General features: G+C 44.0%; 1 protein-coding gene across 3 annotated transcripts in view; it reads left to right on the forward strand.

The window, feature by feature from the left end:
* LOC144823531 (zinc finger protein 425-like) overlaps positions 1-20,118 on the forward strand; it is a 127,426-nt gene that overhangs the window by 50,388 nt on the left and 56,920 nt on the right. For all 3 annotated transcript variants that reach the window (XM_078682122.1, XM_078682124.1, XM_078682123.1), the window contains one exon: positions 1,557-1,670. In XM_078682122.1, coding sequence (XP_078538248.1) covers positions 1,557-1,670 — 114 coding nt within the window. The remainder of the gene's footprint in view (positions 1-1,556; positions 1,671-20,118) is intronic.

Genomic DNA, 20,118 nt, shown 5'->3' on the forward strand with positions numbered 1-20,118 from the left:
TGCTGTTGTGCATGTTGAGGAAGTTTATAGGACAGGCATGCCCTTTTGCCTATCCTGGATTACTGCTTCCGATAGGCTAATGAAGGCCAGGTGCAAAAACCTTGCCCTATTTTTTGGCCCATGTTGTGGGTTCTCCAGTTTAGCGAGAGAGACATTGCTATTCCCTGTGTGAAGCATAGATTTACACAAAGGCTATGTTCAGAGAGCAGGCTGAGAAGGACACTTGAAAGAGACCCACCACAAACTGGTTCTGAAGTTTGTGACTGGATCCACATCCCGTCTTGAAAATGTGCATAAATGTGGGACTACCCCACTTTGTTCCAGTTCCAAGTCCTTCCTGACCAAGGAAGGGAGTGCTCCGAAGAATACTCTAAGAGCTGCTGTTTGACCAGGGTTGGCATCTGCCCTGAGATAGGGAAGGCCCTGCAGGAAGAGAGACTGTTCAGGAGGAGAAGCCCAGTGTGTCCCTAGGCAAAGAGACATCTAGAGAAAGCTGACTGCCTCAGATCGATAGTTAAACAACAAGAGAGAAAAGGGTCAGTCTGCCACTCTTATACCCCTTAAAATCAGAATACCAAACAACGAAAGAGCAACTAAAAAGGCAAAGAAGGGAGGGTGAATAAAGAAAGTCAAATACCACAACCACAATGATAGAGACTGGGTGCAAAAGGTCAGTGCACACTGAAAAAAAAGAACCCTCAGGCACCAACAAAGTCAGTAGCCAATTGTCGTCATTGGGATCTTATTACCGGTATGTGCATTAGTACCTTATAGTGAAGTGAGTGATTTAAAAAGGGAGGTGTACCTGTTCCCTAATATAGAGAATTCCTTTTAATAGAGGGACAGTCCATCTCCATTAAAAACAGAGTGAGTACGGACAGAAGTTGGTTGAGTCAATTTGAACCAAACATGTCCTAAAAATTATGTGAAACTGGTCAACATGTTTCTGCTCTCATGAGCCATGACAGCTCAGCATTCATCAGGACCATACATATCCCAGCCGGTGTTCCGCGCACACTAAGGCGCAAAAATCCAAAAGTGGGGAAGAAATTAACTTAATAAAAAGACTCAGAATTCCTGTGTAGGAGCCCTCACACATGTAGGGGGGATCCAATCTGTAAAGAAAACCAAACAGATTTTGATTTGGAAACAAACACAACAAACATTTTGTGACTTGTCCTCATTAACATCGTCAAGTCGAACATAAACACCTTCAGAAATAAGAAGGCTGAAATCCCCGTAGATAAGAGCATTAAGATTTTTTGCATTTTCCCAAACTTTGAGAGGATGTTCATAATATATCTAGTGGGATGCTGCTCCAAGTTTCTGTTGCCCAGGCACAGTGATTAAAGGCTGTTTCCTCCAAGAAATTTCAGACTGAAGTTTGGGACAAATAATGGCTGTGTTAATGTCAAATTGAGGTCTTTTGGCTGGCAGAGCCTGAATCTATTTGAAATGCAGTGAGCTATGACTGTCCGATGGAGTATTGTTTGTTTAAAACTGCATTTCTCACTATTTATACATTGCAGCAATTTACTTTTCTTTATCTCCTACAGGATTTCAATTTATTATTAACGAAGGGGCTTCGAAAAACACAGATGAGGCAATTGTGAATTTCATGAGTAATCCTGATACAGAAAGAGGAGAAAGGAGTACTGAGCGCAGCGCAGGTAAACAAGAAGCCCTCCCAATTAGTCAAGTCATAATCAATTCTAAGTAAATTGCATACGCTACTCGGGTCCATTTCTTGGTTTTGGACTAAATGGTTTTCTTGATTACACAGGTAAGTTGCACAAATTCTTGGAAAGGCTACATCAGTGCGATTTACCAATAAATGTCCCAGTCTGATTGCTTTCTTTGCATCATAAAAGTGGTCTTCTGTCTTCTTGAGTGCTTTTGTTAATTTGCAAAGATACATTTATAATAAGAAAGGATCTGGCAGCATCATTTAGGGCTGTTTTATAGATGTGTGTGTTAAGACCCGCTCTGCCGTATATTGTGTTTGCTCATCAGTAGGCATATTAAAGAGGCATAGACTTTTTTAAATCACATATGTTGCCCATAACTTATGTTTTTACTTCTGCAAGATTTACCGAATAAAAGTCTTTTCATGTATTTTATATTTAATCAATCTTTCAGCATTTGTTTTTTGCATGTATTCTTCCATCTTTGTCTACTACTTTTAGCATTTGAGAAAGGAAATTATGTCCGAGGAGCACAGGGCGTGGAGTGTTCGAATATGTCACAGCCTGGGGCGTGGCTAGCAGCCAAAACAAATGGTGGCTAGCTAGAGGGGCTCCCGCATCCCCGCTGAATATCCGGCAGAATCCTGTGCCCATAACTACCACAAATCGAAGTTAATGAAAGCGCACCAGCTCCACAGTCCACTGCTACCGATACCTGTGAGATGTGGTCCTGCTGAGAAAGAGCAAAGCGGGGTAATCTGGCAGCCTGCAGCAAGAGACAAACATGGTGTCGCCATAACCTCCAATCGTAACTCTAAGGTCAGAACATAACACGCAACTGCGGAGGTCGGCAGGCGAAGATCCTCTTGTCCGGACGCGGACGCCAGCCGGCCCGACTGTGGTGCAGATCAGTGCTCGCTAGACCGAGGCGGCTGCGTAGATGTAGCGGAACTGAGGGCACACCGGGGAAGCCGCTACTCGAGGACCCGGCTTCATAGGCCTGCCGGGCCTGCAACTGTGTGCATTTCCCGAGGCCCGGACGTTGCAGAAGAGGCAGAGTGTGGATCATTGGCAGGGGAGGCAAGGCCCTACCACCGCGGCGGCTTATGCTCGGGGCCCCGGCTTTTGACAGTGGTAAGATAAGACATTAAGCACCTCTCAGGGAGCCCGGGCGGCCGCTGAACATTGCAGTTGAATCCCCCCCCCTGCAGAGCCTCGCTCCTGGTGGATATTAACGGACTTGAGTGAGATCCAAATCACAGCAACGGAGGGCTAAGAGGGCTGCTCGTCGGTGGGCCTGTGTCCTTGTTTGATGCCTGAGGCAACGCTCTATGCGCCGACTGGGAACTGAGGGACTGTGACACCGGCAAAACCTTCAAGCGGCCGAAGGATGAATAGACTGCACCCAAGGCTGCTGGTGGTGATAGTGGGCCACACACACAAGTACTGACAACCTGCCTCTCCCCATACCTAGAGCCCTGAGAGGGCCCCGGAATGGCGGACACACTCCTGGAGAAACTCCAGACCCACTTGAGGTCAAAGCTGACACTAAGACAGAGGAAGACATGCAAGCTTCGGGATCGACTGTTGCCATAAGATTAAGGGGACCCTATTCAGGCGGCCCAGGTGGGAGCACCACGACCCGCTTACCGGTGCGTTAACCGTTGTGCCCTATTGCACGGAAAGGGTGCAGATGCCGCCGGGCTCCCAGGCAGGCCCGGATCATCGTCCCGTTGCGGGGGCGCCTCAATAGTGTGGTTTCTTGGAGATCGGTCCTTGGGAAACTCGACAGGCCACTGGTGGGAACAGCATTCTCGCTGGGTAGGTGCCGGGGGACTACCTAGACTGTGCCCGGACCTGATACCCCCTCGTGCGCATCATAGCCCTGACATGGTACCGGGCAGGGGACCGAAAGCAAATGCACACAACAAGCTCATTAAATTCTCCTGGAATAAGTCAGTGGAAGATCGTGAAGCACAGCAAATGGAAGCGCCAGAGTCGCGGAAAGATCCGGGACCGCCGTCGGAGCCTACCCTGCGCGATGTCAAGGAAGCTATTAGAGGAGTGCGATCCTCCCTCGACTCCGCAAGCATTGAGGTATCCCTTCTGTGAGCGGACTTACGTAAAATGGATGATAAAGTGAAAGACCTCAAAATAGTCATGTCATCGCTGCAGGCAGATACGGCTCAACTCCAGACTTTTGTCAATGTACTCTAACCTAATTGTTTGGTGTTGGAAGTCATTTCAGGCCCTGCCTTCCACGGACATAACGTTTTTGTGTATTTGTAAGATGTGAATCAGTATACATCACAGATGAAAATTAAACATTTGTTATGAACCCTAAAGGAACCCATTGCTGCTGCTGGGGGCCCTATCTGCCTGCTTTCCACACCCTCGTGGACCTCCATGTCCAAGGGTGCAACTACCCATGACGCTGAAGCTGCGAGGGAGGCGTCGTCTCCGCGCTCAAAAGTGCTTCCTCTCCCCCCGCGGCGCGGGGCACATTGCTGCTGCCTGGCCCTATCTGCCTGCTTACCACACCCTGATGGGACTCCATGTCCCAGGATGCAACTGCCCACGGCTCTGATGGTGAGGGGGAGGCGTTGTCAGGTCCTGTGCGAAGCTTGGGGAAAGGTCGGGCCCGGAAGAGGCCGGGCTGGGCCACTCCCTAAAATCTTGCTCCAGTGGATCGTTGACATTTCAGTACTTGAGGTACTGTGTGCTCCTTAGGGTGATAACAGGAATTTTCAATCAATCAATCAATCTTGATCTTTATTCGGATATGTATTATCCATAAAAGTACATACATTTCACATAATCCTTCGTTAATAAGAAGGTTGTGACTAAACATTGATTATATTACAAGCTTATCGTTTAAGCATTTCTCATTGTCAGTTACATAATCCTTCATCAATAAAATTTTAAAACAAGATTTAATTCTACAACTAATCAATCAAATATTACAAGGATATCACGCATAACCAATTGCAACTTCAATACTAAAGTGCCAGGGTGCAATGTGCAAATATGCAGGGGGCAGGCAAATTAATAAATCGCATGACCAATTGCAACTTCAATACTAAAGTGCCAACGGGCAATGTGCGAATATGCAGGGAGAAAATAAATTAATAAGTCACATAGCTAATTGCAGCTTCAATACTAAAGTGCCAGAGTGCAATGTGCAAATTAAAAGTTCACAAAGCCAATTGCAACTTCAATACTAAAGTGGGAGGTGCAATGTGCAAATATGCAAGGAGTAGGCAAATTAATAAATGACATTAAAATTACAAACAGCAGCATTGTGTAGAAGTGCCAATATACAAAAACAAGGAAAAATTGTAAATAAAGTACTCTATGCGCACTCATATTAAATGTATTACATATTCCCCTATTTAAAAGTACAATCCAGAGGTATATATAAAGTGCAACCTAGTCCAACATTCAAGGATTCATGGAAGAGCGTGAACGGATAGCCATTTTTAAAAAGGTGCATACTCGGTATATTAAATCAACATTTTTAACCTGCAGAATTATTTTATAGGCAACCTTAAAATCCGTTATCGCCTTTGACCTAAAAAACAGTATCAATAACTGCATACTATATTTTTGATAAAAGGTACAGAAAAACAAAAAATGCAGCATGGACTGTTTTCCTATATTGCCACATGGGCAAGCCAGATCATCAATATTGGGTTAATATCCTAAGGGGAAACTCAACAAATATTTTATTGTACCCGATCTAAGGCGAAAAAGAAGGCTTCGCTCCCAGCGAGTAGTATCTTTTAACAAATAACTTGCAGGTAAACAGGATGGAGGTCCTCCTTCTTCTGCCATTGTTATGTATTGTCCCATGGATACTTTACTAGACTCCTGGGTATGGGAAACAACCAAGTCAGCGCATGCATTACAGCGCATGCGTTTACATCGCGTGCACCTACAACGCACGCGACGGTACGTCGCGTGCGTGGTCTGTGCACGCCATTACGTCGCATGCGCATTTAGAACGCATGCATTCACAACGGAACACAGACGAGAGGGAGACAAAGCGGGAGCAATGGCGAAACAGGTAAGGAGGTGCTGTTTTGGGGTTAGGGCTACTTAGGAAATGGGTGCTCTTTTGGGGTGGCGTTAGGGCTACTAGGGCTAATTAGGAAATGGGTGCTGTTTTGGGGTGGCGTTAGGGCTTCTAGGGCTAATTACGGAATGGGTGCAGTTTTGGGGTGGCGTTGGGGCTACTTAGGAAATGGGTGCTGTTTTGGGGTGGCGTTAGGGCTATTAGGGCTACTTAGAGAATGGGTGCTGTTTTTAGGGTTGCTTTAGGGCTTAGGGCTACTTTCAGTATAGGGGCTGTTTTAGGCTTTAGGGTTGAGGTCAGAGTGTAGGCTTGTATTACTGTTTAGGGCTTAGGGGTTAGGGAAGGGTTAGCGTGCCGTATTGTAGGGTGCAAGGTTTAAGGTTTAGGGTTTAGGGTCAGGTACGTCGCGTGCATTAGGGCTTAGGGCTACTTTCAGTATAGGGGCTGTTTTAGGCTTTAGGGTTGAGGTCGGAGGGTAAATTGCTATGTAATACCATGCGGGGTGTCTGTATGCGATGTTACGGTAATTCACATGCATGCCTATACCAATGCGACCTAATGGTATGCGATGCGATTAGTCACGATGTAAGAGCACTAGCGGTGGGATAATTGCGATGTAAGGGCATGCGATGTGAGTGTTTACGATGGATCGTCATACAACCCCTGGGTATGTCTTATGTCCCCGTAATGTTTATATAATATTTTACGATAGTCTTTCCATTGATGCTATCTAATTGGTCGGGGTTATAAAAAATGTGGCTAAGGAGAACAGCTGTCAAATTTGCCCATACTTCCGCAATCCACGGTATGTCACCACCCCTGTCACATTTTAGGCAATCAGCCAACATTTCCCTTGTTAATGTGGCTGCTGGATGTTGCCAAACTTTTAGCCAAAACAAGGCAGGGTGGGGTCTGATAATAGTCCTCCAAAGAGGGTAATCTTAGCTCATTATGACAGATAAAAGTGGATGATGAAATCGGTAAACCTAAAATTCTCCAACAGAATCTATTTTCTTCAGCCTGGGCACTTTTCAGGTTTATATAGCCCCAGATTTCAGCCCCGTAAGTCATGACTGGTACACATTGTGTCCTATAGATTTTAAGTAAGGACAGTACCACCTCTGTTCTTTTTGGTTGGGGGAGGCTTATAACTGAGTTTATTGCTTGTAAAAATTTGGAGTTTTAAGAGTAAGTAAACATTTAAATAAATAAAACGAATTTCGTTGCGTGCACTGCATCACATTTGGTGATGCAGTGCGCGCAACGAAATTCGTTTTATTTATTTAAATGTTTACTTACTTGTAAAACTCCGTAATCCATACATTACTACCCCCCACCCTGCCCCTCCGCCTGCCCACGTCACCGCCCTACAGAAACACCTACTGCCGACCGCTACTGAGGGAGGGCGGTTTATTTCCATTGATTGTTGGGACAACTGTTGTTTGGTTGGACAGGACATTATGTAACTCATTAATATCTATTTATATAAAAACGAATGTATGTCTGTCTGTTAGTCTGTTTGTCCTTTATGCATTACTACACCATTCATCCAATCACCATGAAACTTTGGGAAGTTGTTTCGCATAAAATGTTTTAAATATCGCCCCCCCCCCCCATGGCCCTCATAATCTTTCGAATATCGTGCGGAATTATAAAAATCATCAGTGGCTCAGTGCACGTGCTATATTAGCAGCTACGATCAACAATGTAAATGCCATCAATTTCAGCATTCAAAACGGAATACCATGCGAAGCGACAGCGTATAAGTCCATCGATACTGTGATGAATCAAGACAAAGTTGTCAATTACCCAACGGAACTCTTGACTTCACTGGATTTGCCCGGTATGCCACCGCACATTTTGACATTGAAAATTGGCGTGCCTATCATTCTTCTCGGAAACATCAATCCACCACGACTTTGCAACGGTACAAGACTTTCGTGAAAAAGATGATTAACAATGTCATCGAAGCTACAATTTTGAATGGGAAATTCAAGGGGGAAGATGTACTGTTGCCACATATTCCAATGATCCCAACAGATATGCCATTTGAATTCAAACGTTTACAGTTTCCGGTGCGACTCGCTTTTGCAATGACCATCAACAAAGCACAAGGACAATCGCTTCAAGTGTGTGGACTCAATTTGGAGAATCTGTGCTTCTCACATGGACAACTGTATGTGGCCAGCTCACGCGTCCGAAAACCTGATTTATTCGTGTACGCACCAGACGGAAAAACAAAAAATATTGTGTATCCACAAGCACTCGCCTAAATAAATAGAATTAAAACAACACTTTGAAATGTTTTCCATTTTAAAATGAATACGTTTCAATAAAAATGACACAATGTAAATTGAATGTTATCATAACAAGTTTCCTTGAATTTCTTTTCTTCTGAGATCGCAGCAACGCACGACGGGTAAGCTAGTATAAAATAAATAAAAGTGGGGCAAGGACGCACCCTTGTCTGACGCCTCTACCTACTACTATGTCCCCTGAAACTGCCCAGTCCTTGCTTATTCTCACCCGAGCCCTGAGGTCCCTGTGCAAATATGCTAAAAAGTACACCATATCTTTGTCCAACCCATAATCTAAGAGGCATTGCCAGAGCCTGGATTGATTAACAAAATTGAAAGCGGATGTAAGGTCCATAAATGCCAGGTAAAGGGGACTGTTTCGGGAGATGGTATACTTCCCTATATTTAAATTGAGATTCAGACACTGTTTCACCGTTCCAAGATGACTTCGGAAACCCAACTGGCATTTATTTAATATGTTTGCATTCTCTGCCCAGGTTCTGATCTTATTAAATAAAACTCTCCCCAATATCTTAAGAGTATGATCTATGAGGGAGATTGGTCTATAACGAATTGGTTTAGATCTATCTCCCTTTTTGAAGATGGGGACAATAACCGATGTGGACCAGGTGTTTGGAATCTTTGTTGTTGTTAAATTGTTAAAAACATTAAGTAGCAAAGGGGCCCAAAACTCTGGCCTGGATTTTTATACGGTCTATTGGAAGCCCATCCGGGCCTGGGGCTTTATTTCCCAAGCTCTGGTCTATTGCACCCTCAACTTCTGTCAGAGATATTGGAATTTGGACAGGATTATAATTTTCAAGGATGTCTTCATATTGAAATGATGAGGCATATATTTTTGAAAAATGAGCTACCCACGCTCCGCTTATGCCTTAGTACTCTGATAAGGTCAGGGTCTCTGGGGGAAACTGACAGGGCAGCTCTGAGTTCCCTATTAGCTCTGGAACAGATATTAGCAAACCACCTAGGGTCAGATGTAGATATGGCTATGGGTCTAGAGATTAATTCTTTGATGCCTGCACATAATAAGGTGAAAGCAGATACTGCCACTGGGGGTTAGAATCTGCAAATGTCAGACAAGTCTCACAAAATGATGGATACGTTTGTGCCATCTGTTGGAACACCTTCGTGCAGTCCATACCCTTCCATTTAACTCTTAGATTGTCAGTAGAGATGACTACATTACCAGACCCTGGCTCCTTTCTAATTTTGGGTCTAGGAGCTGCCCTAAAAGAAACTAAGATAGGAATGCGGTCCCCAAAAGTTGATGCCCTGACCTCTGCTGAAACTAAATGATCTTCCAACTGAGCAGATATAAAAACATAATCTATAGTTGACGCTCGTCCGGAACCTCTATAAGTAGGTATTAGGTTATCCTTGTTATTTACAGCTGTGATATCCATGACATTTAAAAAACTACTATTTGATAAAAGAGATATTAATTCATATCCTCTCTTGCAAGGATTAACTGAGGTATGTTTGGTGGGGCTCACAATATTTCCCCCTGCTATTGTTGTGTTAAAGTCACCACCCAGACATATCCCTACCGGGTTATATTTTTCCAGCAAGTTATCCATGCCCGAAATAAAATCAAAAAGATTAACAAAATTAACATTAGGTGAAGGTAAAAAATCATTATTATAAAAATTAATAAAACAGATAGAGATACCCCGTGTGTAGACCAGTACTTGGAAGTTAGCATTATTGGTGGGGATTGATTTCACTCCACTGCCTGAAATAATACTGACCCAAATCGATAAACCACCCGAAGGTCTGCCATGCTTAGGATGAGGAGATATAATATTGAAACACTCATATCCTTCAAGGTATAACTCTTTAGTTGCCCAGGTCTCCTGGAGCATAAGAATGTCAAATTGATTGATCATGTTAACCCATTCTTCAATATTTAATTTAGAGGCCAAACCGGACACATTCCAGCTCAGCATCCGTAATAAGGATGGGTCAGAACGATCATCTAAAGTGATAATTTACACCCCATTATCAATATTAGTTATAAGAATCTCCATGGGAAATGATAAGAGCAGAGTCAGTTGGTTGGGATTGGGGTAAAGGTCAATCAAGAGTATCTAGATCGGAAATGGCAGAGGACCTGTTTATCAGCTGGAAGGGTGGGCTAGTGAATGGGCATTGTGTAAGCGATGGTCTATAAAAGAAACCAAGAGGTAATACACAAATATTTGTGGGTAAGGGGCAATTAGTCTCTCTGATATTCAGTATAGATCTAACAGTGCCTGGGCGACGAAAATTTATGACAATACAATCGTCCCTTATGATTTTTTCTGCTGGTCCCACCCATCCCACTCTTTGTGCCATTATGATTTCCTCTATATCAGATATCCTATACCCTTTATATTTCGCCAACCAATCCATACATTTGTTCCGTAATTGGTTCCAGGATTCTGATTTATTTTTCTTTAATAGGGATACCCCTGCAAGAATCAAAACATACGGACAAGAGGCAGGGGTTAGATTTAAAACATCCTTATTAGGCTCCACGTCCCCACAGGGAGAAGTGTCGGGCCAGCGAGGGCGTCACTGGGGGTTATATTTTGGGTATTGGCAGATCCACTGTGATTTTTAGAGACTGTAGAGTTTTTTAGTTTTACTATTAGGTGGCGGTTTTGCAGTTTGAGGCGCTAGTTGCCCGCTCAGGGCTAAATTTTCCGGGAACTAGCCTCTTGAGATGGTTGTTTGGATTCCATACAAGATGCCTTTACCTTGGTAATTAAAGATTCCAAGCGATCTAAACGCTTCCATAGCCTTAAAAAATGTAATCTACAAGCCCCTTAACACGATCATACAATGTATCAATGATAATGTCCATAGCAGTGTCCCCGAGTGTAAAATTAGAAAAGGCAGTCTGTATGGATTCCATCTGGGTATGTGCAGAGTTACTTGAAATGTCCAATGAGACTTGGTTGATTGCGTCATTATTGGGTATTGGATCTGCGGCGGCCTTTGAGCCCTTAACCCAGTTGTTTAATGTTGAATTCTGGCATGTGGTTGTTTCCGTTTGGAGTAGACTGGCTTCACTGCCTTCCTTTTCCTTTTCGCCCCTCCTACTTCTGGGTTAAGGGATATGGCCGGAGTAGCCAGAGCTAGTGCATCATTCGGGCTACTTACAGTACAAGATCTGGATCTGCTATTACTCCTGTATGACCAGGCCCTCCACGTTCAATATGTTCTCTCCAGTAAATGGATGTGCACGGAGGTCATCCTCACCGAATACCATTGTTTGTGCATCGCTAATCTCAGTTTTTACTGAAAGGTGGGATTTTATGGAGCCTAGGGACAGCCTTTCGGTCAGCTCGATTTCAGTGCTGACTAAATCCATAGCCCTCTCCAGCAACGTCTCTATGGATCTTGCTACAGTGCATGTATTCCGTTTAACCATAATGCTGTTTGCCCCAAACGTTCAATAAGTATTCAAAAGGTATCCCACTCACCACTAAAGGGTCCAGCTGTTTGCGGGGTGGTGAAATCGAATGGATGTTGGGCCAGCCCGGCCTCGAACGGTCCCGGACGGGCGCAGACGGGCCCGCCCTAGGCCTGGGCTTCGCCCCGCGCGCGTCCCGCAAAGCAGGTGGCGCGAGTTGTTATATAACGCTTGCCGGTGGTGAGGGAGGGGCTGCGACTCACGCTGGCTTCTCCGCTGTCTCCTGGGGCAAGAAGTCCACAACAAGATACACCTGCTGGCCTGACGAAGCATCACCTGCGAAGCGGGTGGTGCAAGTTGTTATATAGCGCTTGCCGGTGGTGAGGGAGGGCTGGGACTCACACTGGCTGTCTCCTGGGGCAAGAAGTCCACAACAAGATACACCCGCTGGCCTCACGAAGCGTAACAGGAATTTTACACCTCACCCCTGTTAGTGGCCTTTCTTTCTCTGTCTTCTTGTCACTGGGGTGGAATAGAGAAGAGAAAAATAGCAAAGGGCGGGGTGGGAGGAGTCCATAAGAGATTGACGAAAACAGAAAAAAAGCCCTAAGCCCACGTAGGGAACTGGCGTGCTTGACCAAATTGACGATTTTTTGACTGAGTGTGAGGAACTCTTTGATCCGACTGCCACCAATAGTGCACCCAATCCAAAGGCCATTTCTGTATGTGTTGGCCCTACTAAATCTGGGCGTATTCCAAGTAGGTTTAAAAAGCTAATTAGCAGGAAACCACTCTTGAGGCCTCTGACACGCCACTCAAAAATTTGCGTAGCACAGGCAGAGATGCGCCCGTGTCCACTGCAGATTTTCCATTCAGCAAAAGATTTCTACCTGTCTTAGATTCTCCGGACCCATCAGAAACCGTCATTATCCCAAGGGAAGAGGAGGACAGGTAGGACATTAGGGCAGACAACACCTGTTGAGCTGGGGGTGGAGAGATAGTTGACCACGAAACCCCTACCTTAAAAATCGACCTAAATATGGAAATTATTGCTCTCTAAGCCACAATAGGTACTCTCACTGGGCTCATCCATAAGCTGCTTGACAGAGTAGAAAGACTGTGCAGCTTAGAAATCTCACCAGCTGTAGAATCTCAGAGGGCAGCTGCTAACTGGAAACAAACCTTGCACACAGCTCCATCCGCTACCATCATACCATCGGCAAGTAGCACAGGTCATTACAGCAAAACACCACCAAGGGCGTAACGAGCAGAGGGGGTCATGGGGGCCAAGGAAGGACTCGTGGCAAACATGAGGGCACCTGCATATCGACCACCTCCCCCTAGAATAGTGAGGGTGAGTGAGACACTCAATCAACCAAGACCCCAGCTAAACCTGCCCTTCTCTCAACACCACATAATCTATACGACAAATGTCCCCAAAGCTGGAAACTCTGCAAAATACGAGAATGAGGAGTCTCTTAAGAACAAATCCATTCATTGGATTAGGCACATAAGGGGGTGCAGGTCCGTGATAAGGGGTGACATCCTGAGAGCCAGGAGATGTGTTCTGGCTAACAGCCCAGTAGATGCAATAGAACTATCACTAGCTGATGAAAGTATACTGTAGAATCTAATTGCCGTAGAAACCAGGACATGCCCTCCACCAAAGTCGAACATCCAGTTCAAGCGGCAGATTGCAATCAACACCCTCCTACCTCCAACCTGTCATCTAGAAGGTGATAGCTATCATCTCCTGTGGCCGAAAACGACTGACTACAACCAGGCCCCATACTCCTACATACCGTAGCTAGCGCCCCCTGGCCATGACATAATAATAGGTCCTCGACCATCTAGTCAGATACTACCATCAGCAAACCTAAGAGGGGTGTTACAACCTACCAACTATACTCTACAGATTCATCCAGGCGAGGGAGCTGCCAACTATATTATAAATATTGCCACCTGCAGACATATGCTGTACCAGGAAGATGGGACTCCGGATGTCTATGCCCACTCCGAACGCCACAATTTGCAGGTCCCCACCAGCTTAAATTGGTCTCATGGAATGTGGCTGATTTAAGGAGTAAGCTATGCCTACTCCAGTGGACCGAGCTTACTAACACGCATGACATCTGCATATTGCAAGAAACCTGGAGCTTAACACCCATGTTTGTGCCAGGATTTGTGACACTTCACAAACCAGCACTAGCACCAAAACGGGGCCGGCCATCAGGAGGAATACTGACTTTGATCAGCATTGCTCTAAATTGTGCTATTAAAGACCTTCCTACTAATAGCCCAGATATCCTAGCAGTCAGGCTAAGGGGTAGATTAGGCAAGACTATAGACATTTATAATGTCTATGCGAGAAGCACTAGAGGAGGCAAATTCCTCACTTTACAAACCCTAGACGAGCTGCTGGATATGAGGTGGCCGGCCCACCCACTAATCATAGGTGGCGATTTCAATGTAACTTTTGAGCCCCTAGACAGGGAGGATATCCAAGATGTCAATGAGGAGGATAAAAGATGGTCAGTTCCATCGCATGATCTCCCACCAATAAAGAAGTGGTCACATTCCGCATTACAAATGAATGCATTGACTTTAGAATGCAGGCTGTGGGCCGTGAATGGAAGAACACTTTCAGACAGAGGAGGGGAGCTGACCTTTAGTGGCCCAACTGGTGCTAGTCTCATTGATTACATTCTTGTGGACCTCAGACTATGGCCAACAGTAATTGATATGACTATAGTTAAAAAATGTGATAGTGACCGTGATCCGCTAAATTTGGGGCTGGTATACCCCTGGTGTGAACAAGGGAGTGCCGTAAAGAGTAAAATGATTACTAAAGAGGTAATACCTATGAATGATAAACGCCGCCTTAAATGGTCAATGGTTATGTGGGATGAGTCTAAACTCAACATCATAAAGCGGGATATTGAGGTCCATATGGCTGTGATTCAGTCTCTAGGAGATGAATCGAGTTCAACAGAGAACATTAGCACCCTTCATGCAAAGTATTTTGAACACCTAGTCCGAAACCTTGTTGACCACTCCCACCATCCTAGTTTCAAACAAAGTGAAATAATAATGTGAACCCATTGTTCACACAGGAACACAGGTCACTAAGGAGAAGATTGGCCATAACCATCAGACTTGGGAACATGTCCCTAGTGCGCGATCCAAGGAGGCCATATAAACTATCCCTAGCTAGGACCAAGCAAGATTGGGATGAGAAGAAGGGGAGACAACTGGGGAAGCTTGCTCCCATTCAGACACTAGGAAATTCTGGTCTCTCGTTGGGAGGTGCAACCTTGAAAACCATCACCCTTTAGCCAATAACAGCGCAGCTAATTCCTGGCAAGAACACTTTGGTGCTCTATATACCAATACCTTCTGCCTCGCCACAGGGCTATAGTCTTCTCATTTATCTTATCCTCCAGCAAGGATTTCTCTCTCCAAGGAGGAAATCCTGGCCTCCATAGAGGCAATTATATCTGCCAAAGCTCCTGGACCTGATGGGATTCTAGGTGACCTTTTTCGTTCTGATAAAGATAACTGGTCAGCATATATAACGGCACTTTCTAACTCCATTGCCGGGGAGCCCCAATTCCTGAAAGGGAGCCTAAGTGATCTCCATCTTCAAAAAGGGTGACCAGAGCAATCCGTCTAATTAGCGGTCCATTAGCCTGATTGATTGCATTCAAAAAGTATTTTGCCGCTCCCTCCTAGGGAGGATACAGGATTGGATGGCTGACAACCATAGCTTGTCCCCATTACAAGCAGGTTTCCCCAAAAAAACTAGAACAATTGACCAGGTCTTCCCTTTTCTTCTCCTCTACTGGAAGGTGGTGGTATTGGGTAAGGGTAGTCTATATGTAGCGTTCATAGACTTGAAGTCAGTGTTTAACCTTGTACCTAGGAACAAGCTCTGGCTTGTGCTGAAGGAGATGGGGATGCCCCCAGAAATCTTGTCACTAGTTGAACGCCTCGATGCAGATAACTACGTTAGGGTGAGATAGGGTGGCCAGGGACAAGTCACTGATCCTGTCAAATTCAACCGGGGGGGTCCAACAGGTTTGTGTTTTGGCCCCAACACTATTTTCTCTATATACATCAATTAAGCCACCCGTGACAAGGGAACTTCTTTTTGGCCTCCTCTCGGCTCATTTTTACTCTGGGCTTCCCTCCACCCCCAGAACCTTGATTTTGGGTATTACTATTCATTTTACTCAACTGCTTTTCTTGTTGTTCTGCTAATTTTACTTGTGCCCACATGACCTTTTCCTTCAATGCTTTTCGTTTGTCAGCCATCTCATCCTCACAATATTTGGCGTACCTTAAAACCTCATAAATTTTCTTAGACTGCCAACAGATTTTATTGTCTTTGATCCATTGTGAAATTTCAGGTCTTAAACCTGATACAAACCTGTAAATGAAATGGGTCATGTCCTTCATCTCTATGTTATCAATGCCGCAGTACGTTTTGAACACCTGTAACAGTCGCTCATAATAAGAATGCATAGTTTCATCTCTATCCTGGGTAGTTCTATCTATTCGGGTCCAATCAGTTTCATTTGCAGGCACTTTTCCCTTCAGATGCAACATCACTTGGTTGTATTTTTTCATTACCTCATCGGAAGGAGCCCCTGTAATAGGGTCCCTCGGGAATTCCTGACTAGGCCAATCAATGGCGATTTTACGTTCTGTCCACAAATCTACAGGGACTACAATATCGAAAAACCCATCCAGATCCTTCCACAGGCATTTTTGTACCTTCACAAACCTTTCTACCTGCCTGTACCAATCTACAGGTTTTTATCGTAATTTCGGGAAGTCATTGGTAAAGGACACAATATCCTGTCGGGATCATGGAACATGCACATACTTTCCACCTGGCACTTCTCGCATAGGATATAATTTTTCTGCCTTGTCTGCTTCTTTTAAGACATACTCGGAAGCCATCTGTTTTGATCTAATTTCCTCATTTTTCTTTGCCCATCTGGCTTTCCATTTTTCTAATTCTCCCCATTTTTGCAACAGGTTCAATAATTCTCTGATCTGTACCTTTTTCCCTGACACATTCATATTTTCCAAATCTTTGTCTGAGAACTCTGCTCTGTAGGGTTTTTGCAACGATTTAGATTTCCCAATATCTATTCCCATACTAGCGCGGTGTCCTTTAATTTCTCATGGAACACCCTGGTATTACGGGTGATACTCTTGCAGATAAACAGCAACTCTTCCTCGGAAAAGGTATTTAGTCTGTCTAACCCCACATTTCCAGCCATCAATTCTTCCAATTCTATTCTAAATTTGTAAATATCTAATGGTTTTGATTGAGGATTTGGTTTCTCTAATTCTCGACTCCATCTCTCGATTTCTTCAGGAGTCACTACAGTGGCACTTCTAGTACCAGAAGCTGACTCGACCTGCACTTCTCCTGAACTGAAAAGAGTGTTCTTCTTTCTTGAACCCCTTTCTGGTTCCCTTATCGGTAAATCCATCAAGGAAACCACAGATTCGCATTCACTTTCTTGGTCATCTACAATTAAGGCCTCTTTTCTCGGCTGCACTACAGCTGGGGTAATAATTGGAGTCTTTGGACACCCCTGTTTATCCCCATATAAAGGAACAACTGGACCAATAGTTACTGGAATTGTCAAGGCTTCAGGACTTGTATTTAGTTGGGAAATTTTCTGAATTAATTCTGTTCTCTGTTTAGCTATAGCCTCTTGCTCTCTTTCCTGCAGTACTCTTTCCAGATTGGTTTCATGTACTATTTGCGGAGTCAGGGTTGGGGCATAAGTCGGGGCAGTTGGATGCGTCATACTGGGTCCCTCACCATAGTTAGGTTTCAGGAATGCATTCCCTGTGGTTAAAGGTCTCGGCATCTCCTGATAAGAAGGTATTTGACAGCCGTCTCTTACACTTACTGGTCTTGATCCCTCCTGGTAAGGGGGTCTTTGGCAAGCATCCCCTATACTTGAGGATCTGGGTCCTTCATTATAAGGAGGTGGATTATTCATTAACAATTCCTCCAAATAATCGTCATCTGAATCCCCACTGGTCACCCAATGTTTGGTCTTTTCTGTCTTTTTCCCTCCCCCAGGTTCTTCTAGTGCCATCATAGGGTACAGTCCTTCTACTATCATATTCTGTCTCCATTGTTTCATTCTTTTCTCTCGGGTTTCTTGTTTCACTTTAGAATACCATTTGGTTAACCCTTTATCCATTCGGGGTTTGTCTCTCTCAAAAGCCTCTATCTCCCATTCCTCTAAGGCTTCGTACTGTGTCAGTCTGGGTCTGAGATGCAAATCATTCATTCGGGTTCTCAAATTGAATAGAATCCTGCTATTAAATGTACCATCTAACGGGAATGCCAAAATTCCGTCATTCTTTGTGTATTCCACCCAATTTTCCAACCATACACAAGAGTGGTACCCTTTATCAAACATCATGAAAGATGCGGGAGTATTAGGTGGTGGGATGACAACTCCTTCTCTAGTTTTGATAGGCTTGTCTCTTTTGAAATAATTTTTCACTCTGCTTACTAAGGTCATTTTCCTCTTGTTTCCGTACATAATGTCGTATCTACGACTTTTCCACTGATCTTTTCCAAACCCTAGATATCTTGGATCCGGTCTAGTCTCCGTAGTATACGAATGCCACATATACTTTCCCACTAGTGACCTTGTTTACAAAATCACTCCCTATCCAAATGCGTCTTTTTTATTTTTCAACAACCAATCAACACAGTGGTTGCAAAATACTTCTAACCAATGGGTGCGCGGCCTTTTCGTGAGACAAGTTCTCACGCTTCTGCGCTCACCCCTCCTTTACAATACTAGCTCCGCTAACCACCCGCTGTCTCTACCAATACCAGCGCGGCACAGAGTGACGTCAGAGCAGCTCCGCAACTGACTCCCTCCTTCACAAGGTAACGGAAACTTGATTTCTTTTCTTAAAGTGCAAGTGCTTTATTTAAATAACAACGTAAAACATTTGCCACTGTAATCGAGTGTCTAGAAAGGAAAGATTTGTTTCACTGCAAGTAAACTTCTTTTGTCTACTTTTCATACACTACGGATAGATCTCTTCTGCCTACCCTTCACTCAAGCATTAGAGAACCTGCTACTTCTTCGACTCATCCACTCTTTCCGGGATATATACTAAGTCTAAAGTTTCACTAGCAAACTCCTTTGCTATCACTCAAGCTCCGATGAACCTACTACTCCTTTCTCGTGTGACCCTTACTAGGTTATATCACAACTGAAGTTTCATTAGTGAACTCGTTGCTATCATTTATTCAATTATTCATACAGAAACCCTAATTAGCGCTTCCAGTTCTGCCTAACCATGCACTAATTTTCCTCGAGCCACTGACCTCAAAGCGAAGTGGATTCTCCTCACCACTCGCTATTCTATTCCCCGGGAATTCCAGACAAACATATAACAATCACTAACGAGGTTTGTTAGAACATATATCAATATAGTAGCAAGAAAACCAACTTAAAACATTTCATAATTTTCAAAGCAATAAAACATTTGTAAATTCGTTCGAACGTTTTAACAGTAACATTTCTGCAATTAGCAGCAAATAACCTACCTACCTATCTTAACTAGTCCCTAACCATCCTCTGGCTACCAGAAAAATACTGATACAGCGCGCAGGTCACCCGAATCACAAATTTACTATATATACGCACTGGACCCATAAATTCAATCTTCCATATTTATCAATCGGGTAACCTGACACTCTACTACCAGTATCCCAGTTCCTTCCTACTGTATTTCAATGTACCCGACTTACCACTCCACTGTTACGGGTACCTAATGATCACAATGGATCAGGGAGCTAGCTGTGAAGATAAGTAAGCAAAACAAAAATACCATATACAGTTGAATAATGTTTTTGTACTCATAAATAACCACAAACTCGGGAAGTTTTCAAGACCTTTATCTAATCATCATTATCTTCTAGTGTCATGAGCCAAAGGTTTACACCAATCAAACTATCTATCACGACAATCAAACTATCTATCACGAGAATCATAAAAATTGTATAACTATGTATGAGAGTAAGAAACCTTTAGAATCATGAGAAATAAAGGAAGGGAAAAATAAGGAACACACTATTTTAGATAAACAGAACTTCACAATTTCACTAAAGGTGGGTAAAGAAAGGGAACATGCTAATCCAAATAGACTTTCGAAACTCACTAACGATTCAGAGGAAATGAGACTCAGACTATTTGATTTATCCAGATATGCTTATTCTCTATAGGAAGGGTAAGAATGGAACAACCTTATACGCAAACAGTTTTAGCATTTACTAAAGGTAGGTGAAAAGTGGAACACGCTAATAAACAATAAAACACGAAAAATCTCATTTAAGGAGAGAAGGTTAAATGACATATGTAAATGTATACTTCGTTCAAGACAATAGGAAAAAGATTAGAATGACGGACACCCACATGGATTATATTTACCTAGGACAGATCGTAGAACTAACCCTGGCCACGGGTCAGTTGGGAAAACGGGAACAGGACCCTCAAGGACTTAGGTTGCCGGTAGGCGAACAGGTATGGCTCATGGACAGTCAGGACAGGATAACCCCAGGATTTGGATCAGGACCGGATT

This window comes from Lissotriton helveticus, chromosome 3_1 (genome assembly GCF_964261635.1).
Source record: "Lissotriton helveticus chromosome 3_1, aLisHel1.1, whole genome shotgun sequence".
NCBI lineage: Eukaryota > Metazoa > Chordata > Amphibia > Caudata > Salamandridae > Lissotriton > Lissotriton helveticus.